A 24,495-nucleotide genomic window follows, 5' to 3' on the forward strand; every position below is an offset into this window, starting at 1 on the left:
AACTACCTATAGTTTTAGGTACTTGTTGCACCTAATTGATATTTGCAACTGTGTACCACAAATATAGCATTTATATACCTGGCTCAGTTTCGCACTGTAATAGTCATTTGTTTTTATGTCGTCACTTGGGACATATACAGTAACTGTCATGTTCTAGGTACGTCCTTTAGGTACATACTGTTGCAGATATTTTAACAGCACAAGATGTGGTAGGCATTTGCCATTTAGGTGTTCTAAATTCATTTCCCACATTTGAAGCATTTGTTGCTTCTGTTTGTAAGCGATTGTGTACTAGAAGCAACAAACGCATCAACTTAATTAGATGGCAACTGTTGCCGATCATTTGAAAGTGAATATGGAAGAACCATGAAATAAAGTGAATAGACACTCGTCATTTTGTTATAAAATTACATGGCGAGCAGATTTTATCTGATCCCAAACGGTTGTCGTCGAATACACGCAGTTAAAGGAGCACTCTGATTAGCCAAATTCAAAAGACCTCAACAATTTATCCCTCTACAAGCGACGTTCTCTTCAACGTCTCCCTGGCTAAGTCGGAAGAGCACGCGGCTAGTAATCCAAAGGTTTGAGGTTCGTGCCCACCCCGGGGTACGAATTTTCTTAACTTTTTTTTTATCAAAGTGTTGTTTAAACTCAGCATAATGTAAAGAAATTACGCATATAGGCAATTGAACATATTTTGGAGGAATAATTTTGTGGTTCATTGACGGTTACGGCATGGGAACATACCTAGAACATACTACGTACGTTCCCCCGGTACATGTCAGGCATGTGCATAGGAGCGGACATAGACTGTGACTGTCACTTGCAATCCATGCGATTTCTCTCTCAGAGGTACATAAGGCACATACTGGACACATTCCCATGTACCTGAGGGAACATGATAGGCTTATACCTGCTATGTAATTGTGCTGTTAGGGAAGTGTCACTGTTCATCTCAGCGACGCCGAAAACTATGGATTCGGCACAAATACAATATAGGTCATTTTTGATAATTCTTGCACAGCCAAAATTAAATGATAAAAACTATCCCAGGCCCGAATCTCATCTATGTTGAAAATTTGATCGAGATCGGTCGTGTGGTTCAAGGGCTATTAAGTCACATAGTCTCTTTCATTTTTATTTACACAGATTTTACACCTCATTGCAGTTTTCATCTTTTTCAAAAGCAAACTAAACCTCTTATTTTTTACAGGAGAAAGTATATTAAAATTTAGACATTATGTAACGCATTACAGTTTTTAATTTTTTAAAAATGAAACTTAGTTGCACATGACCAAAAGATGCTATTCAAGCTATCCACGGTCATACTCAATCGCCTATCAGAAAGAACAGATTTTAGAATAGAAAATGATTTTTCTATTTGAAATGAAGCAACTGAGGCGTACGTAAATGAAGCTATTGTAGCTGGACTCATTTCAAGATAAAACTGTTCGCCATTAAAAACACTACGAATTTCTAACTTGTTTCCTTGAAGTCCTCTTTAGTAACCAAAACACGTATGAACTGTTCAGAAACAGACAGCTCCTTTTTTCCCTCGTCACTTTCATTAGCTGGTCAAATGCTTCTTGAAAGTCTATACGAATATAGTAAGAGATTCACCTTTTTTTCTGTATTTGCGTAATCGTCTTTGGTAACTTCCCAAAATGCACTGAAATGAATGCAAGATCACTGCCGAGATCTGATTAACACGAAAGTTGTTTTACCTGAGAAACTGAAGCAGTACAGTATCTTGTTGTAATAAAATGTTTCTTCACAGCCCTGATCCTTTCAAGGTTGTTTATGTAACAGATAACAAGGATAACAGATGAAATCCAAGTCCCCCACCTCGTTACAACCTGTGGGGAAAGAGGTACATCGAGTGCTACTTCCTTCAAATTCCAACATCAAGAAGGAGACTTCGGAAAGATTTTTTGAAATTAACTTGTTTACTTTAGGGTGCCAGTTTTGTCTCTTTAGCAATTATACGTACCCCATGAAACCAGACATGAGATGAATAATATTCCTGAATAGCATTTTGAACACTCTCGCAGCTTTCCTAATATATGGAGCTGTATCATTAATAAGGACATCAATATGTTGTGCTCTTACTGGCCAGAGTAGAACAAGGAAATTTGTGAATGAGTTATTGTGAACCTTTAACCTTTCCGAGCTCTTCTGATGCCAGAAGAAAGTACGAGGACGAGGATGATTTCATGGAGCGAATGTTGGCGTTAACACGGTATACTAAAGCGAAAAATCACTTTAGCCCTAATTCGTTAATGTATCTCTAGATCAACAAGTTATTACAATAAACATATCAACTAATAACTACTAACCATTTTTAGTCCTTCGAAATCACCTAAATCGTGTCTCGATATCGTTAATTTATTCTTCTTTCTATACAAACATATTACATCTACAGCCATCCATTCCGTGTATATCATGTCAATAATAATGTTTACCATGACAACCGATTGCTTTAATTACTTATTTTCTCTTTTAACTATATATATGTTTGATTATTGCGCCTCTGATCTGATCATGATCAATAAGATAGGTACAGATTGACAATACCATTATAATAATAATATACCAATATACCGTTGTAATACACATGTAGCGTTTGTAATCTCATCTATCGAAATCCAAATCACCTTCCTACCAACTTCGTAACGAACCTTTTACAGAAACTGTTCATAGCAAACATTTAAATATGTTTTCCTTAGAATAGATTCTGATGGTACTATTTCCTTACATTTTTTAAAAATGGAAATTCTTTAGTATCTCATTCACCACCGTCTAGGAAGGAATTCCTGCTACTATGAAAGAAACGAATAGTTCAAAAATAAACTGATACTACCCGTGAATGTAGAAACAGCTGTTCAAATCAATTACAATTTCCTCTGTTCCATCATTTTTGAAGCAGATTGTTCCGTTCACTAGTATTCAGATGCTGAGATAAGTTGTTTTTTCACATACTTTACACATCAAAAACGGCACCGTCGGTAGAAAACATATCTACATGTATTTGAAGTTATCCCCTCAATTTTCAAATTTCGATTCAAAACTAAAATCAATAGTTTGTTTTTCGTTTGTTATTGATTGTTTTAAAGTAAAAGGCGAAAAACATAAAGAAGTACCTACAAAATAAAGCTGGGGGCAACTTCACACTGGTTCCCACTTTCAAATTTAGATTCAAAACCAAACTCAATCGTTTGTGTTTTTCATTGTTATTGATTGTTTTGAAGAAAAATAGTTTGTTTCGAAAAACGTAAAGAGATATTTACAAAATAAAGTTGGGGTGTGGATAACTTCACCCTGGTCTCTCAAATTTCAGTTTCGACTCAAGATTCAAGTCAGTTGTTTGTTTTTTGTTTGTTATTAATTCTTTTAAGAAAAAAATATTTGTCTCGAAAATTATAAAGATATATTTACATTTTCACTAGCTCTCTCGCTTTCAAATTTCGATCCAAAACCAAAGCGAACCGTTTGTTATTGATCGTTTTAAAGAACACAATTATTTCTTTCGAAAATCATATAGAGATATTTACAAAATAAAGTTGGAATGTGGCCAACTTTACTCTGGTTCCTCTACTTACAAATTTCGATTGGAAACCAAAACCAATCGTTTGATATGCGCTTGTTGTTGATTATTTTAAAGAAAGAATAGTTTGTTTCGAAAAACATAGTGTTTACAAAAGAAATGGGCGTTGCAAATTCATATTGATCCTACTTTCAAATTTCGGTTCAAAATCGAAGCTAATTGTTTGATTTTCCTTTGATATTCATTATTTTGAAGAGAAAAATCTTTTGTATCGATAAATAGGGACATTTATAAAATACGTTTCGGATGTGGCCAAATTCTTCCTAGTCCGTTTACTTACAAATTTAGATTAAAGTCCAAACATTGACTTGAATCGAACAGTTTGATTCGATTCAAGCGTTTGATATTTTGAAGAAAAGTAGTTTATTTCGAAAAACATAAGGATGTATTTACGAAATAAAATTAATGATGGTGATTTGTTTCTCATTTGTTGTTGTTTGTTTTGAAGGAAAAAAATCACTTGTTCCGAAAAAAAAAAAAAGATATTTACAGTATACATTTGGTGGCCAACTTCACACCGCTTATTCTACTTTTAAATTTCGATTCAAAACTCAAGACAATCGTTTGTTTCTAGTTTCTTCTTTCCCATTTTTGAAAAAGAGATTTTATGCATACTTCTTATTGAAAATCAGGGTTTATAATTTGAAATTTCTGTGACAAAACGATAAAATATATTTTTAAAAATGCCAAAAAGACAGAAAAAGGGATTTTCATATTAAAAAGCTGTTGAAAGCTAAAAAAAAGGCTAAGTAGGCAAAATAGGAAACTTTGCTACATAATTACAACACAAAATGAATATCTACTTTATGAAACTATCGATAAAGAGAACATTCTTTTAAAAACGCATTTTGGCAAATTTCCGGGCTTTAATTCTAACATTTTGATTTCCTAATTGCTAGAATATGTCTACTTACGACTTCTTGTTGAGTGTATGTTCGCTACCGTGATCGTCATCTTCTCCCCAATGGAAAACTATTCCTGAAAAGACATGTTCTCCCTCTAGAGGGCCTCCACAAAGGTAAGGGATGTCCCTGGCTTTGTTCCATTCGCAGTCTAGTTCAACTGAAAAAAGAAAAAAATAATAATACATCACAGATGCAGCTTATTCTACCTCTTGTGTTAATTTTCTATTCAAAATCAGATTCGAAACTAAATTAATCTTTATCATTTGTTTACCAAACTCAGCAAACATTCTTGTAAAGAAATTGCTATTCATCTTTTGTTTATATGATTAATTCTTGTCTTTGTTATTAGTTGTTTAATTCTGTTATGCAGTTGATAAAGTTTGGTGTATAAAAGTTCTGTTACCGTCACTCTATAAATTCATAGTTTTTTTTAAAAAAAAAACAAACAGTGGCGTATTTAGGGACGGGCTTCCGGGCTTAAGCCCCCCCGAATCTTACTTACTATCCTAAAGTATGTCAAATATCTTGCCGAATTTTCACATTTTCAGGCAAAGCACCCCCGAAAGTTAGCAAAGCCCCTCCCGAAACAAAATCGTAAATACGCCACTGAAACCAAATATTAAATTGAAATTTTACATAAAACATTAAATAGGTCAAGTACATAAAACGAATTACGCAATTGCTTGTTATAAATATGGCTAAGTTGTCTCTTACAGAAAAATATATAACTGCTGTTTAGTTCCAGATGAATCTGCCAAATGTATGAACATATTTTGTTAAATGTATTTAGCTAAACTTATCCAGTGTCTGGCAAAGCACCCCCGAAGCGTGTTATTAGTATATTGGTGAGAATAATTAGAGGAATTCGGCAAAAATTTCCTCCGCCTGTTTATCGAGCCAGATTGATTGGTAAGCTCCTTCCTGACATACCCTACTGTTGGACTATATGCGTCCAGTAACATAGGCAATATAACGTTTGGTATAGTGCTTACTACACATTTCACAACAGACATTTAACTAAATATATTTAGTTACCATAGTCATACATTTGACAGGTTCATCTGAAACAGAGCAAGAGTGACTTTTTTCTCTGTGTAGGGTGCACTCTAGCTCAGGGGCAGAGCGATTACTTCTGGTGCATCAGATCGCTGGTTCGGCTTCCAACCAAGTAAGTTTGTGGTGGCCAACATAGTGTCCGTGGGTTTTCTCAGGGCACTCCCGTTTCCTCCCGCCATACCATTCCAGTAATTGTTCCAGTATCATTCACTTGCCTTAATCGCCCGTCTCCCTTAGCCTAAAAGGGCATAATTGTCGGACATTAAACTGAAGGATTTCATGTAAAATTTGGTACGAGGCTTTCATCAGCTTTCTTTTTCTTTCTTTCAACCATTCACTTAAATTATATTTGTGGGGATTTATTGTATTGTATTTATTTCTTTTGTATGAACTTACAAGTACGAGGAATGTCCTCAAGTAAGTGTAACATGCGTCATATGTACAAAAAATTTACGTGAGTAAAATAAAGTAATATTACCTTGTCATGATATTTACGTACTCCTCAATCGTATAACAAGAATTTTCTAATAGAAATAATTTTAACTTTTGTCTGAACCTTTTCATATTTGCTTCATACTTTATATCAATAGGCAGCATGTTGTACAACTTAACACCACCATAATTTACACTTTTTTGATACATTGCTGACCGGTGATTACACAAATGAAAATCATTCTTATTTCGCGTATTATGATTATGTACATCCTTATTTGTTACGAATGCCGATGCGTGTTCTTTCAAATACAAAAAGAGACGATACAAATATAAACTATCCAGAGGTAGTATATTGACCTCCTTAAACAAATGTCTACAAGAAAAATTCGGCTTCTTATCACAAAGTATTCTTATGGCTTTCTTCTGAATTTTGAAAACATTAAATCTCTGACTTGAATTTCCCCAGAACATGATACCATATTGCAAGATAGAGTTAAAACACGAATGGTACAAGGTTTTAGCTAATTTTAAATTTACCTTTTTTCTAATAATCATTAGTGCATAACATATTCTATTTAATTTATTAATAACTGACTCTATATGAAATTCCCATGTCAGGTTATAATCTATAGTAAGACCTAAAAACGAACAGTGTGTTGTATAGTTAATTTTATTTTGGTTCAGATATAGGTTAGGGTATATTGGTTTACTGCACTTGTTATGAAAATTTATAGCAATGGATTTTTTAACATTAACAAAAAGATTATTGTTCTTCATCCAAAGAGATACTTCATTTAATGTTTGCCTAGCATTCTGTTCCAATAATTTTTCATTTTTTCCACTCACTAGCAGAGTGGTATCGTCAGCGAAAAGGGTAACATCTGCCGAAGATATGCTTTTCTCAAAATCATTAATATATAAAAGGAAGAGCAATGGCCCTAGAATAGATCCTTGTGGAATTCCGTGTTTTATATATAATTCATCTGATAAATAGCTTTCTACAATGTTATTATTCTTATGCGTTATTTCTACGACCTGCCTACGATTTTTTAAGTACGAACCAAACCAGTCCCTTGCTTTACCACGTATTCCACAGTTCTCCAGTTTGTTCAAAAGTAAACTGTGTTGTACTGTATCGAAAGCTTTAGACAAATCAAGAAAGATTCCTATACAGTTTTCTTTCTTATCTACAATATTTCTTACTTTCTCAATGAAATTAAATATTGCCGTATTTGCAGATCGACCTTTAAGGAAGCCATGTTGTTTTGTTGAGATAACATTTTCTTTCAATAAAAAATTAATTACCCTGTTATACATAATTTTTTCCAAAACTTTTCCAACAACAGGTAAGAGAGATTCTAAACTATACAGGTATTCTAAACTCGAGTGGTACTGTATAGTAGTTCTTTTTAGACAAAATTAGAAAAAAATAAATTTCATTACAGCTATGCAGCGTGTAAAATATTACACAAGATTCAACATCTCAATGCGTGAATTACGATTTAAATTTATTTCATACCCTATTTCGTACAGACAGGGGATACCGCAGTCTAGTTTGTGGTTCCCGGTCGGTTCGTCGGCGTCCACCCAACGTCGTGAGGCAAACTGGGGAGTCATGTGAATAAAAGACGTTAGAGACAGGGCAATGTAGCATACTGACCATATGTTCGGGGTTAGGCTGGACGTGGTTCAGCCGGTAGCTAACAGATGGCGTTGGAGCGGCCCAGGCTCACAAAGGGCGGTTACGCCAAGTGGATTGATTTGGTTTCTATTTCTTAAAGACATTTTGTACCGTGAGAAATATATATCCACGGATTACAACTAATATTTTTTTTTTAGAATATTACAAGTAGTGTGCGTTAATGTTAGAAGAAATCAAACAACAATGTGTTACTTACTATTCTACGTTTTCAAGTACAATACAGGAATAAATAGATATAAATCTATTTATAAAGATTAAGAACAATCACTACATCACTGACAATGAACGATATACTTTATCACTAAATAATTATTCATTTTTAACGATTTTCTCGAAAATTACTCATCAGAATTTATCCTTAACCATGTCATTTTGTTCAGCTCGATGTGATTTATCAATTGATACATGTCTTTTGCTATATCTTATTAGTCTTAATGTATATGCCTACTCTATCGTTTGCTAGGGTCATAATCTATCATTCTATCAGTAAGATTAATCCCATACGCAGATAAAATTATTGGAGATTATCAGTGCGGATTTAGTCGAAATGGATCAACTATCGACCAAATATTTACCATCCGTTAAATTCTCGAAAAAAAAATGGAAACTACCCCGCCACATTAAATATACAGAGTGTTTCAAAACAACACCGACAACTCATATATATTCATTTTTATATATATTTTCGGCAGCTTATAATTCCGAAAGAAAGCATTTGTGCACCCAGGTTGGTCTATACTTTTTGTCTTATCTTGGTGTCAGGAATCACCTCCCAAACGTTGTCGGTGTTGTTTTAAACCCCTTATATTGATTTTAGAAAGTCTTACGACCCAGTTAGGAGAGAAATATGGCACAACAGTCTTACGTGTTTAAATGAATCTCAAAGTAAAGTCCGAGTACGAAAATTCTTGTCCACACGTCCTGAAACATGGAGAAACGTTGTCACCATTTTTATTCAATTTTGTTCTGGAATACGCTATAAGGAAAATCAAATATAGCTACCAGAGCTTAGAGGTGAATGGTTTCACCGGGTTATGGGGTATGCTGATGATATAAATCTGATAGAGGATAGTAGGAGACGATAGTAAAAGAATAGAGAAATGTAGAGGTCCTATTAAAAGCTTGCAGAAACATGGGTTTAGAAGTAAATGTAGGGAAAAAGTAAATACCTGGACGTTCACCGGGATAGTAATAGTGAAAATTATGGATACATCAAAATATCAAATATTCTACAAAGTGGGTACTTTAAATATCCAGGATTAATATTACAAGACAAAAATCAAATCTACGAAGAAATTAAATGTCGACTCAAAGCAGAGAATTCTTGTTATTATTCAGTTCAAAATATTTTGTAGTTGCGAATGTATCGAAGAATTTGGAAAATTATATGAAACGACAATCATGCCTGTTGTGTTGTATGGTTGCGAAAAATGGTCGCTTACTCTTATCGAAGAACGCAGACTGAAAGTATTTGAGAATAAAATCCTAAGACGAATATTCGGATCTAAGAGGTATGGGAAGACAGAAACTTCAAAACGAGGAACTACATAATTTTTTACCGTTTACCTAATATTGTTAGGGTCATCCAGTCTAGGAGGTTCAAGTGGGCAAGCCATCTAGCCAGAACGGAAGAAAGTAGAAACGCTCTCAAAGTTTTGACTGAAAATCCAATCGGAAAACGACCATTAGGAAGACCTAGGCACAGGTGGAAGGATAATATTAAGATGGACCTCGCAGAAATAGGAATACAAAGTAGAAACTGGATCCTGTTGGCTAAGAACAAAAGTCAATGGAAAACTAATGGATTACATAGGTCATAGAGTTAGTTAGTATACACGCATGTTTGTCTATCTTTAATAAGCAAACAGTTTCTCAATTTTCTTGACAAAATCTGTTGCTGAATAGTATCTTTAATATTTATCAGTATTTACATTCTTACTTCTATTTCTTAAATTAATTTGCTGTATTTATAACATTTAAGAGATTTCAATATATGAAATAAGTCAAACATTTTGGCAATTTACTAGCTGAGAACAGGAGCGCAAACATACTTATTTGACTACGTGTTGAACATAACTTTTTTTCCTTTTTTGCATAGCTGCATTACGTGTATCTTCTCTATCCAAAATCGCTCAATTTTTGGCCCATAACAAGGAACTGACACGATCAATCGCCCTGGGGTTTTGCAATTTGGATTCTGTGTAACAAAATACATCGAATCCGTATCCTGGGGTTCGCTAAATACAACTTTTGTTTTTTGTATGGCTGAGTTACGTATCCTCTCTATCCAAAGTCGCTCGAGTTTTTCGTTTATAAAAAGGAATTGACTCCATCAATCGTCATGGAGTTTTCAATTTGGATGCTGTGAACAAAATAGTTGCATCTAGGGATGGCCTCAAAGTTCCGGTTCCGGCGGTTCTCGGAGAACCGGTTTTCAGAACCGGTTCCGGAACCGGTTCCAGACCTGGATCTGAAAACCCGGTTCCAGAACTGGATCCGAAGAACCGGTTCCAGACGTGGATCCGAAGAACCAGTTCCAGACCTGGATCCGAAAAACCGGTTTCTGAAACGGATCTTCTAGAACCGGATCCGTTCAGTCCCGAAAACCGGTTCTGGTCTTCCCTTGTCGAATCCATACTCTGAGGTCGGCTGCAAAAACTTTTTTTTCGTAGTTGTATTGCGTGTATCCTCCCTTTCCAAAATCGCTCAAGTTTTTCACCCGTAACAAAAAAATTGACACGATCAAAATTCCTGGGATTTCGAAATTTGGTTTCTGTGAGCGGTGCAGAGACTGGGGGAGGAAGGTTATTGGATGTGGTCTATGGGAAATAGGTGTTATTTGTTTATTTTAGATTTTGCACCTCTTTTTCAGAACGAAGCGTATGTGGAATATAGACCTGCAATTTCAATCTATGTATACTTTCACCAGGTGCACCCACAATTTTTTATTGAGAGGAGTCCAAAGTTTATTTCTGGTGGGAGAGTCCAATACGTCTATGTGGTTTTAAACCTGAGTTATTCTGCATCCGAAAAGAAGATAAGTAAGATACTGCCAGTGGCGTATACGATTTTGTTTCGGGTGGAGGGGGGCTTGGCTAACTTTCTTCCTGGAAATTTGAAAACTCTGCAAGATATTTCATTTACTTTAATATAATAAATACAATTTCGGGGGGGGGGGCTTAAGCTCGGAAGCCCTCCTTAAATATGCCACTAATTACTCTCATCTATATTCCCAGAAAATTAGGTAGAACCAGATTATTTTTCTAAGAAAAAGAAAAGAAAGATGAGGTGTAAAATCAAACCTTTAGGCTACAGCAATCATTTCTTAGTTAAGTACGTACAAATGTTAGTTGAGTTACAAAGTTTCGGGAAGGATCCGGACCCGTGGATTCCCCTGTGGGTAGGCCCCTGACTCTTACCGAGAACCAGGAATCCTGGCCGAAAGCAAGAACATAATGGTACCAACCATTTTGTTATAGAGTATTAGTAAATGGTAGTTATATTGAAATAACCATTGGCTTGATTATAACGTTTCCACTATCTCTCCAAAGAAATGTTATCTTCAGTGAGTTATTTAAAATTATATCCTCGATGTTTCTTCTTTACCCTAGGAATGACGCTATTTCGAAACTGGCCCATTTCAAAACTTCTCAATGAGTAAATAGCTGTTCAAGGGAAGTGAAGTGTATTACCACATACTTCACGACTGGGTGGCGTGGGTACTTATCAAAAAAAAAAGAAAAGAAAAGAAAAGAAAAGAAAAAGAAAAAAGAAAGAAAGAAAATGAAAAGAAAAGAAAAAGAAAGAAAACCGGCGTGGAGTTTATTTTGGCTACCAAAAACTATTTAAATAAAGTTGGCGTCATGTCTTCTTTCTTTTTTTATCTAAAAAAACTGAAACGTAACTGAAAACCTACAAATTTAGAGGACACAATGCCCTATGACACAAAAAATTCTACGAAATTGATTTGTAACAACTTTTGAACAAAAGGAAACAAATGCCATAATTACAGTATGTTATTTCTTAAGTCACTGAAGATACGTGTCATATTTCTCAACAATAAATTACTTGTTAAAGAAAAAGATAATGACTAGTTTGGGGATAGTTCTATGATATGCTTCACAGCACTTATGTCCAAATATCAATATAACTTTAACCCCTTCAGTGCGTAATTTTCAGATGCGAACCGCTGTAAAAAAGTGTAGGTTTTCTTCGAGAACTTTGGAATTTGTTACCTTTCAATAACTTTTGAACCTCTCAGGCAATGACAATGAAATTTTCGGCATTATGATCTTTGTCGCTTCTAATTAGCTACTATAACTTGACATAGTCGTATTTATGGTTATCTTAAACAAAACAAATAATGAAAATTGTATTTGACGAAGCACAAACTCTATTTTAATTTCTTTCTTTTTCTCCTCTTCTTCTTTTAATTAAGCAACAATTGAAACCAGCTAAGCACAAACTCGCTAAATATTGTCGGGATAACATTACTCATACTATGGGCAAGTATATTGGCCATACGCAATACAAAATAGCCAAAGCAAAATGAAAGCGTTTATATACGCCATCCGCACAGCAGGTGCGTTTTGAAGACACGAGTTAACTCGCCACCCACACTGAAGGGGTTAAGCAATGGCGTACGCAAGGTTGGTTACGAGGTTCTAACACCCTGAGAAAAATATTATAGAAAACGAAATATTTACAATATTAAGATATGGATACTAAATTTACGTGTGTCCTGAAAGGATTGAATGTTTGAACCCCCTTAATGAAATTCTGCATACGCCACTGATTTAATTTTTTAAACTATGCTGTGTATAAATGTGGGAACTTGTGAATTACTCTAATCAATCCATCTGTTTGTCGATAGATATGAAGGCAAAACTAAGTTAAGAAATTATGTATATAACTTTTAATGTCCCTTGGTTATGTCCTGTGTACTAAAGGAGCTTTGTGCAATTAATGAAAGTGAACATCTATGGAATAATTTATTGAATGAGGCTGTACGAAACAAACTGGAAGATCCAGAGAGAACTACGTACGCAATGTTGTCTATCATAAATTCGCATAAACTGGGATCGAACCAAGTGTTCCTCTTGGCAGATGTATGCGCTCTACCACTTATCTACCATGCCCTAAAGTGTCCTTTGACTCAGGGGTGCCCATCCCCCCAAAGCTGATGGCGCACTCCCCCCCCCAAAACTAATAATCTCTTCCCTCCTCAAAACTCAAGACCTCTAAAAACAATTGCCCAGTGTGGCAGTAGTTTTTATAGTACTAGTAATTGTTATTTTTGTTGTTTTTATTTCCTGTAGTAGTATTATAGAATGCTTGTAGTAGTAGTAAGGGCAGTAGTAATTATAAAAATGGCATTACTTTTATTAGTAGTCTTGGTAGTGTACAATACTAAATATGTTCTATAAGGATATTGAAGGGTATAAAAACTTCTACACACTGTGTATGGCACAGGTATTCTTTTTCTACAATTAGTAGTATTATTTTTTTCTTTACAAAATATTGATATAATTCCCTTGTACATGAAAAGTAAGACGCAAGTTACAAGTTATTGAGTTTGATACCAAAAGAAAATGTTATCCTCGAAAATAGCCTACAAAAAGAAGTGATATCCAACAAAAAACATTCCTGTAAAAGAGCCAAGTACGAGTGGTCTTAAAAAGAATTGAAATCACAAAAATAGGCGCCAAGTTCTAGTGGACAACAGTTACAAACTCTCACTGGCTCACTTCAAATGTAGATTTGAAACTTGGCTGTTGTCTGTATGGTTACCACTAGCTCACAATTATGTCAAACTACTTTATAATTTACAACAGACAACATAGGCAAGTTTCAAATCTAAATTTGAAAGTCATTCCTTGAGTGTTTGTAACTGTTGTTCACCAGAACTTGGCGCCATCCTTTCATATAGCAACTTGCGCGGTACCTCATTCATAGAGTTTCTAAGCAGGGGGTAGGGGGATTCATTCTCGAGATTAAAAAAAAAAAATCGCATCGTGTTCCAATGTTATTCTGACGACAGCAAAATTACTTATTCGACATTAGAGTAAAATTCTTCCCCAATTTTTTTTATCCCCCCCAACTTTTTTCTCGATGGCACAACTTGCGCCATTCATCCCTCCTGTGGGCGGCCCTTCTCTCTTAAAACGAACCAACCTTTCCTTTCATACGGCTACTTGCGCGGTACTTCATTCATCGAGTTTCGAAGCAGGGGGTACGGGGGTTCACCCCGGAAAATTTTTGAAAATTAGCTTCTCAAAATCGTGTTTTAATGCAATTCCGACAGTAAAATTGCTAGCTCGAAAGTAGAGTAAAATCACCCCCAAAATTTTTCTCAATGGCGCAGCTTGCTCCATACATCCCCCCTGTGGGCGGTCCTGCTTTGACTGTCATAACGTATTTTGTCATAGGAAAGCTAATCTTAAATGATATCGTAAAATATCTCAAATACAGGAAAAACCATTTATTTTGAAACCAGGCCCGTAGCACATTTGAACGAGATCAGTTTTGAGGGGTCTAATTTCAGTTAACCTTACATTCATACATATTGTAGGAGAATAAGATACAGCAAATTACAATCCGGAATCATTTTCTCCAATTACCAAGTTTTATTACAAAATTCTCTCTGCTCCAAACAGTATGTTACAAAAATCACTATGATGTAAAATCCTCTAAAACTTAAGTAAAATATGGCATTCCAAGGCTCAAGCAGCATAGGAAAGAATCTCTACAGAGCTCCGAGCAAGCTAGGTGGAGTGGATTTAAGAATCCCAGTGCTCCACGCAAGCAAGGGGGGGGGTTAAAGGCCGCAAAGCACCCACTAGCTGGATGGATGAGGTTAGGATTCCCACAGAGTTCCGAGCAAACTAAGTGGGCAGGATAGGATTCCTAGAGCTCCGAGCAAGCTAAAGGCTTTGGGTTAGGTTCCTCTCAAAGCTCCAAGCAAGTTGAGAGAGTGGAGGTGACTAACTGTAGACTGATGATTGTCGGTGAGATCCTCCTGGTTATAAATAGGCGCTCGTTGTTCTTCGTCGTCACATGACCTGTAGTGTATCTGGTGTTCCTGTCGCCTGCCACCGTAATAAGTCGTAGTAGGACGCACATGGTTAATGCTTGTAAACATAAGCATATAGGAAACATATAGGTTGTTTATCAACAGAGCCATGTGCGAGATATTACAATATATATCAACAAACAACTGAAAGTTTCGGGGGTATGAAGATGATTGCAGGGGTGTCGAGCTTATCTAACCACCCCATACTCTGACATTTTGTGCAAATGCAAATATTAACAAGGGAACATTGTCTGACATACACTATAATACTACCAGATTAACAGTGTTGCTGACCTAACAATTTTTTTTTACAAATGGCTCTACGCCAGAGTATCATACCTAGATATATTCCAAATGTACATATTAAACGAAAACTTTCAATACTGCATTCATTATTCAGTGTCGTTCACTAAGTAAGCTACAATATGATCAATATCAAAGTTTTAGTGCCTCTACAACAGTAATAACTTAAGTAAGGCGGACAAGGCAATACATATCCAAAATAGACTAATTTCGAATGCTATAAACATGGTGACGTATTTCGAATAGGTACGAACAAAATTAGAAGGAACTGAAAAATCTGACCTTTTTTTTTTTCGAAATGCTTTATTTCTAAAATGGTGCTTAGATAAGTATCAAATCCAATAACGTAGAGAGTTTCCAAAGTAGTAAACATTATAATGCTCTATATAGTACTTTAGTACTTCAAACCGTTTCGGAGATTCTAAATACATAGGTAGAGTTTACTATACTGTTTAAAATGACGTATTTCTAGGAAGTTTTCTTTCAATTTTTTTTTTAAATAATGATTGCTGCTTATTTTAGCAAGAGGATTCTACACACCAGATGGATCCACTATCACCTGCAGACGACGGACTTCTGGCTCCTCCCACGGAGCAAACGATGACATCGGAGCAGCAGCGCCACCGCCACTCGAGAACCCCTATAAATTTGGTGGACAACAGCAACTAGGTACCAGTTTTCTGGTGTCCCTCCTACTGTTTACCACGGAACATTAGGAGTAACCTATCCCAATGCCTCTAGTCTGCTTCCGGACTATGTCTATCCTTTCTCCTGGCTTAGCCTGCTTCCGGGACCTATTCGAAGTATTGTTCCAATATTACTGTTTCTTCGTCACACCCTCTTCCCATTGGATGCAAACCTCAGTTTACTGGAAAATCGGGGCTGGAATTTTAAGTTCTAAATTTCGGGATGCTGAAGTTGTATTCAATTTGATGCTAAGATGGCTTTGCATTCGTCCTTCTGCCTTAACATGTTCGACACAGCAAGAACATAATAATAAACTTGAGGTAATTGCAGTAATGTCATTGTTACTAATGTTCCATCACTCACTGTTATATGTTTGCACATTCTAGACTGAGGGTAACGCGGCTAACGACAAAATCGTCCGTAATTAATTTTGAAGCATTAGCTGGCGTAAGAATATTTCCAATAGTGCCAGTTTCCGGTTACTGTTCATAGTGTTCAATTGCCGGAGAGTCCCTATCACATCTAGCTGGGATAACAGCCAATACAGTCACTTCTATTGTATGGCATTTTATGTAAAATCACAAGATCATGAGTAAATCTTCTCCTTTCTAAAGATGTTATATAGTTGGGAAAAATTAGCGTATAGTTGGGAAACTTAATCTGATAGTATTGAAGAACAGGGACGTAGGCAGGCCCCATTCTAAAATTCCGACTTTTATGTAAATGTAGTCTAATTTTAGGGGTGATTTTACAAATTTTAATATAATTTATCGTTATAAATTTGGATCTCCAAAAAGCTTTAGACCTCCCCGAACTCAATTTCTGCGTACGTCCCTGTTGAAAAGTATCAGGTAATGTTTCTTTAGTGAAATTTGCATCGTAGAAAACTTAAAAGTTTTGTATGTACACTCATGTCCAAAATGATTGTCGCATATCTTTAACTATGATTTTCCAGGATACTTTTAATACTGATACAATGCGTATAAACGGGAAATGCATATTTGTGGTAAATTTCATACGAAAAGAATTATAAATATGAAAATTAGAGTGAGTAAAACGAAATGTATATAAATATATAAGAAAATTTTATTATCGTTTTATCGTTCTTATTTACTGCTCTTTTGACATGAAATTTGCCACATATATGTCTTTGCCGATTATACACATACCAATATTATAAGAAATACCGGGCGAATTCGTTATCAAATTATATTCATACAACAACATATTTATAGACATGCGACAATAATTTGGGACATGAGTGTACGTGTAGTACAGTAGTTTAAAAATTACAAGGCCTTTTCAAGATAAATAGTCCACGCTGTATATCGAAGTTATCATAGTTTCTACTTTGCTCATACCTACGTATCCTGTGTTGATTATATACATACGATCCGGTATATTCGTAAAATTAACCCAAAGCAGCGGGTTCCAGAAGACAGGAACTGCCAAAGCTTCGTCAATGTCGATGGGAGACTGGTTCTTCGGCTTCGTCAGTATCTCTGCAAAACAATACGATATGAATAACATTATATATTACATAGAACACAGTGTTTATGAAATAGTACATAAAGTTGAAACAGAGAGAGTGGTGTCGTGACGAAAAGGTGCACCCGAGCAACGTTGCTATTGCACTGTTCTTATTCGTGCCTATATTAAGAGGGATTAGTACAATAACATGAGCAGAGTTTGATATACTGTTTTAAATTATAATACTTGCGGGTAAGTTTGAAAATACTTGTTGCCTTCGTGTGCTCCTAAAACAGTGGTTCTCAACCGATGTGTCACGACATGCTGATGTGTCACGACATGCAGTCCCCTAAGGAGTGTCGTGAAATTTTAGAATTTAAAAAATCATGAAAAATTTAATAATAATAATTAGTTAAAATCGAGACAGTTTGTACCAGTAAACATGTCCATTGGTAAAAATAATTCTCAGTGCTGTGTAGAGTCATTATAAAAAAATAATTGGTTTCACTATTTTAATATATCATTATTATTATTATTATTATTATTATTATTATTATTATTATTATTATTATTATTATTATTATTATTATATAACAAAAATATCAAACAAGTGTTTCGCGTTGCCCTGGATCATTGAAGTGTGTCACCAATCAAAAAATGTTGGGAACCACTGTTCTATAACATTACAGCAATAGTTTTTGGTATTTATATTTACAAGTTCTCACAATTACATAATATTAAGCAATGTTGCAAACTTTAGCAATGTTTGTTATATCTCCAGAATTTTTTGATATATCAAATTGCCGTAAACAGAAAATTGTATTATGGTCTTGTGTCCCTGAGATTTCCAAATAGTACTTTTAGAAAATTTCGGGCCGGGAAAAACCTTAAAAAAAAAAGGTTGCCCATAATTACGATTAAATTTCTCGTCTGTGCTAGGGTAGATAAAAGGGCTTACGAATTTTCGGTTCAAATTTGATTACTATGTGTTCCTGAGGTCCAATTATTGCTTTTAGGAAACTTCAGAACACTGAAAACTGAAAAGCTTTGCTCAAAAATACGATGAAATTTACCTCTTCTGTGTAGGATAGGCATAGGTGTGTGCAACGTGGGTGCCATGGGTGCCTTGGCACCCCCATTAGACAAACTTTTTTTTATGTAGAATTATTACAAACTGAGAAGAGATTACGTTAAATTATTTCCCGTCTGCATGTGTGCCGTGCGTCGCCGATGCAGTGTCGGGTGCAAGATGCTATCTTTTCTTACGGAAAGGGGGAGAGGACGACATTCCATATGGTGGTACTTTAGATCTGGCACCCACATTCCCAATATCCTGCGCACGCTAGTGAGGGTAGGTCGCTCAATTTTAATTTGATCAGAACATGTTGTTCATGCCTCATTGTGCCTTCGGAAAAAATTCAGACCGTGAAAATTAAAAAAAAAAATGCAGAAACTTTGGTTTCAATCTATTTTAGATATACTTTATTTTAAATCAAGCTAGGGATATTGAAGGTAACCTGCATATCTTTTAATGCAGTTTGATTTTAATATGTATGTGTTGTCTTGAGTAGTGTTTTCAGAAAAATTTTGACAGCGGAAATGCAAAATTTGCTTAGAAGTATTGATTCTTGATTAATATAACACGCAGGGAGCCCGCAGAACGTTTTACACAAAGACTAACACACAGGCACAGTCGGGAATACATGTACACTGATTCACATGTGCACACAATACATAATACAGGGTGGTCCATAATTTTGTATATATGTTTGAAAGACTGGTAAACAAACTAGGAACATAAGTTGAACATAAACACATAACTCTCATACTTTTCCTTACAAGAATTTTAATCTCTGATCTCCATGGCGTGCTCCACCAATACATCATTCAAATCGATACATGCCTGGAGACGAAGAGCAACTATCCAAATCGATACATGCCTGGAGACGAAGAGCAACCATCCAAATCGATACATGCCTGGAGACGAAGAGCAACCATCCAAATCGATACATGCCTGGAGACGAAGAGCAACCATCCAAATCGATACATGCCTGGAGACGAAGAGCAACCATCCAAATCGATACATGCCTGGAGACGAAGAGCAACTATCCAAATCGATACATGCCTGGAGACGAAGAGCAACCACCGAAATCGATACATGCCTGGAGACGAAGAGCAACCATCCAAATCGATACATGCCTGGAGACGAAGAGCAACCATCCAAATCGATACATGCCTGGAGACGAAGAGCAACCATCCAAATCGATACATGCCTGGAGACGAAGAGCAACTATCCAAATCGATACATGCCTGGAGACGAAGAGCAACCATCCAAATCGATACATGCCTGGAGACGAAGAGCAACCATCCAAATCGATACATGCCTGGAGACGAAGAGCAACCATCCAAATCGATACATGCCTGGAGACGAAGAGCAACCATCCAAATCGATACATGCCTGGAGACGAAGAGCAACCATCCAAATCGATACATGCCTGGAGACGAAGAGCAACCATCCAAATCGATACATGCCTGGAGACGAAGAGCAACCATCCAAATCGATACATGCCTGGAGACGAAGAGCAACCATCCAAATGGATACATGCCTGGAGACGAAGAACAACCATCCAAATCGATACATGCCTGGAGACGAAGAGCAACCATCCAAATCGATACATGCCTGGAGACGAAGAGCAACCATCCAAATGGATACATGCCTGGAGACGAAGAGCAACCATCCAAATCGATACATGCCTGGAGACGAAAAGTAGCATTGTAACAATCAGCTTGACAGAGTTGTATTGGTATCCTGTGCAACTCTTCTGTGTTAGCTTCCCGTAGTTTGGAAGCGGGAACATCATAAATTGCGTATATGATGTTGATACACTGTCCTTTAAAACACCCTATAAGAAAAAGTCAGGTGGTTTCAAATCGGGAGATCGAGCTGGCCACTCCACATACCCATATCGACCGATGCAGCGGTTCGGGAATGTTTCGTTCAGTCACTCTCGCACCGGTATGTCATAGTGTGGCGGTGCTCTATCTTGTGTCATCCTCACTCTCAGGCTACACAGTGTTGCCACATCAAAAATTTTTGTCCAGAATTACAAATATTATAGTAAGTCAAACATCATATACAAAATTGTATGCCACCCTGTACAAAAGATCAATTTTATACGCACATATCCTACAGAAATAAACTATAGTCCTACAGTATGTGAGAGCAAATTAATATGTTTCGACGTATTTCCAAGAGTTGAACTACCTTTCAAAAATCCAGGGGAGCTTTGTGCCCGGCTGCGGACCGATTTAATGATAAATTTAACTTGAGATCTGCACGGATATAAAATCTCGTATTGACATTCATACCACATCCGCACTCTCTCGATGAAGTTTTGGTTGTCGATAATATGACTGTCGATGAATTATTTGTCGATGTTTTGATTAACGATTAATTGGTTGTCGATGATTTGGTAGTCGATGATTTGGCTGTCGATATTTTGATTGTCGATGAGTTGGCTATCGATGTTTTGGTTGATGATTAATTTACTTTCGGTGATTTGATACTCGATGATTTGGCTGTCAATGATTTGATTGTCAATGTTATGGTTGTGAATGAGTTGATTGTCGATGATATAGTTATCGATGTTTTGAGTGTCAAAGTTATGAACCGTCGATGAAATGTCCTGTAAATGTTTTTGTACGTCGATGTTATATTGTCGATGAATTCATCTGGAACCCTCCTTTAGTTTGTACTTCAGATCGCAGATTGGAATGTTATTATTATTACTGCTATTATAAACATTATTATTCTTTATATCTTACCTTTGCTAATATTTTCTTCGCTTCCTGTTTTGACGTTGGTCTTCTTGTGTTTACTTCCTTCTTTGCTTCTTTTCTTTTTCATTTCCTTGTTTTTACTTTCGCCGTTGCTTTTCTTTCGTTTAACTTCCTTCACATGTTCACTGCATTTCTCACAGTTCTCTTCATTCTGTGATAGACCAGATTGATTGGAGCTTTTATTGATAACATTTCCTTTCTCTTTAGCCTTATGGTCCGAAGATGAATTTCTTGGTAGCTTCTCTCGCCCATAATACACTTCGTGTGCTACGAATGCAGCTACAAGAAACAAAGATAATAATAATAATAATAATAATAATAATAATAATAATAATAATAATAATTTTATTTTGACTTATCTGGTTAAATCGCTTGTATTTCATTATCACGATTCTGGGTTAAATACTTTTTAGTTTTCTCTTTGGTCCTTAGAGCCAGAGATGGCGTGGGTCAATGAAAACTTGACCCATGACCCGCTGATCCACCAGCCACCATGACCTACTCTGACCCCTATGCACCATCCACCATAACCCACTCTGATCCACCACCCACCAAAACCCACCGTTACCAACTCTGACCCATCATTCACGTCCTCCTCTCTATTGACTAAAGAATTTACACTTGTAATAAAACAAGGCTGTGAAATTACCACTAATCGGAGTTTTAATTTCTACGGTCAATTGCTCAAGAACTGCTCTGTTACAATACCGGTGAATCTCACCTTTACGATATAAAATGGTAAAGTGTTTGTCATGGGCTATATGATTATGAATTTCAATTTAATTATCATCTACAATTATTTCCTTATTGAATTACGATACTTTTCAGTGGAAAATAGGGTGAAATTTGAAAGTCTTAAATCAAGGTAAAGTAGGTTGTTAAAAAAAAAAAAATGTGTAAAATTTGACTGTCCCGAAAGCCAAGTATTACATCCTATTATTACAATTACAAATATTAATATCCAAAAGTACCTGAAGTTTTTTTTTTTTTTACTTACCTCAGGTAAGTAAATAGAAACATAAAAAAAGGAAAAATTGGAGGCCTTGAAAGCAAGTCGTAGACAAATTTACCAGTGTTCAGATGTTTTCTACAATGCACTGAACAAAGTAGGTCGATGGGTCCTAATGGGTCAGAGTTGATCACGATTAGTCAAAGTGGGTCAGAGTGGGTCACGGTGGGTGGTGGATCGCAGTAGGTCACGTGCTGTTGACCCACAACCCACTAAAAATCTTGACCCACTTGACTCACGACCCACTCAAAAATCTTGACACACTTGACTCACGACCCACTGACCCACTCCATCTGTTTACAGCTAGATTCTGAAAGCTTTAAAGAATGGAAAAGATCTATATTGTTTTAACTGTGGCCTAAGTATTAGGCTGAACATAAATTCTAAACAATTTAAAAGACGAAAATTCGTTTTGAATTGATGCGGTGTTCTGTAGAACGTGGTAGCATTGGAGTTTAGCGTCCCTTTCAGCTCCGAGATTAAATGAGACAATCCTCCAGTTTAAGGTGGAATCCTAATCACTGTAATACGATCCAACTTTTTAAGGTGCACCCTCGGAAATTGAATCCGGAATCCTGTGCACCCAAGGCGTGCAAACTAGTAACTACCTATAGACCGGCTTCTGTAGAATTATATGCAGTCTAAATCAGTGGTTCCCAACTTTTTATGGCTGACGGCGCACTTTATTAAATGGGTGACAATATTGTAACACATTTTCTTGATTTATTATTATATCTTTAATAATAATAGTGTAAGGCCTTAAGTGTCTATAAAGTAGTGACTATGTGCTACTGAGCGTTGTTGCTGCAGCTGGAGGCGCTGACTGTACAGTCACTCTCAAAATTGTTTTTTTTTATTTAATTATTAAATGTTTAATAATTTTTAAATTCTAAAATTTTGCGACAGACACAGTGTTACTGCGGAACACAGCAGTGTGTCGCGACACACTGACTAGGAACCACTGTTGTAAATGATATATGTAGTAACATAGTATTTGCATGTTGGAATTATAGATAAATGCAATTGTATTATACTTCTTTTATGTTAATATGTAATAGTAAAGCAATATTATATGCTCTCACTATATAGAATGAAATACATCGTTTATACTAAAAACACTGGTGGACACTGAAGATGAATGCTCAGCAGGAAATGAACATACAATCCGAGTAATCACATGGATTACTGAAAGGTGTACATGTGATACGCTGAGCTGTGGATATAGTGCAGGCCAGAACATATTTTGGAGGTGGAAAGTTCGAGATCCTTTGAGCAATTGGTGATTTGCCAGAGTGGTCGAGTATTTCCCCACACAATATTGTAGATCTATTTAAAATATCCCAGGATGTGAAGGCAGGCTCGGTTTGTGCAATGACGGTGTTTGTGCGAGAGCGTAGAGCAGTCTGCAGGTTACCGGATATAACGCAACATTTTGCATGGAAATGCCCGCTGTACATTAATGTTGGCATCATTGGTCAACGGATAGTGCACACACACACAAAATATGTTTCTGACCCCGACAGCCGATCCAGTCAAGTTATCATTACGTTGCGGACTGTGTGGCGACCGCATACGGGCTAGAACTAATGATGCACCCCGGCATGATAGGAGCGTCCACAACTATTTGCTGGTGGCAGAAGTACGATTATAGGCACTGCTTGCTAGACTTAGGTTCACACTTCATCTGCGCGCAGCCTGCCCCCAATGGTGTAATAAAAAACACTGAGAAAGGTGAACTGCACATCATTGTGCTTAGTGGTGAGAGACGATTCTGTCTCGATGCTAATGATAGTCGTATGTAAGTGTGTCATCGATAAGAAGATCGTTACCTCCACAGTATACCAGCCATCATGATATGGAAATCCACAGTTTATAATCACGGTTCATCCCTGGTGTTCATACGTGAAATACTAAACAGTGCAGCGTACACACAGAACATAATCGAAACCACTCTATTGCCATTCCTGCATTATTAGGGAAGTATGGATTTTCAGCAGGACAGTGCCCACCCACACACCGTTCGTGTTATCTGACCTACTCTTCAAAGGACGCCGCGTTAACTCCCCATGACTGCACGATCACCATATCTATTTACTATTAAACGTCTGTGAAACTCAATAGGATGGTGTCTAATCCGGTCTGCAACCCTGGCAACAAATCATAATCAGGTGGAAGAAATGTGGAATATCATTTCCCATTACGACATACGATACTTCTACGACCATCTCTATTCAAGAATGTAGACTTATGTTGAAGCTGGAAGTAGGTACGCAACGTATTAATATACGTACAGTAGTCTTTGACATATTTTGTACATTCTGTCCATAAGTGTAGGTCCTGTGTGCATAATAATTTACGGTGTAGAATCTCTATAAGCTACAAAATTAAAGCGAATGTACAAAATTTCAT

The 24,495-nt window shown here is 36.4% G+C and overlaps 2 protein-coding genes across 4 annotated transcripts in view; one reads left to right on the plus strand and one right to left on the minus strand.

Moving 5' to 3' along the window:
• The window catches only part of LOC145678799 (carbonic anhydrase 2-like), a 227,130-nt gene that overhangs the window by 22,866 nt on the left and 179,769 nt on the right, over positions 1 to 24,495 (plus strand). The gene's annotated exons all lie outside the window — the stretch shown is intronic.
• Positions 1 to 24,495, minus strand: part of LOC145678798 (carbonic anhydrase 1-like) — a 68,463-nt gene that overhangs the window by 17,921 nt on the left and 26,047 nt on the right. The window contains exons 3-5 of the mRNA XM_081749313.1: positions 21,063 to 21,356; positions 17,129 to 17,269; positions 4,522 to 4,669 (exon numbers count right to left, since the gene is read on the minus strand). Coding sequence (XP_081605439.1) covers positions 4,522 to 4,669; positions 17,129 to 17,269; positions 21,063 to 21,356 — 583 coding nt within the window. The remainder of the gene's footprint in view (positions 1 to 4,521; positions 4,670 to 17,128; positions 17,270 to 21,062; positions 21,357 to 24,495) is intronic.

The sequence above is a fragment of the Thermobia domestica genome, chromosome 2, assembly GCF_964235325.1.
Source record: "Thermobia domestica chromosome 2, izTheDome1.hap1.1, whole genome shotgun sequence".
NCBI lineage: Eukaryota > Metazoa > Arthropoda > Insecta > Zygentoma > Lepismatidae > Thermobia > Thermobia domestica.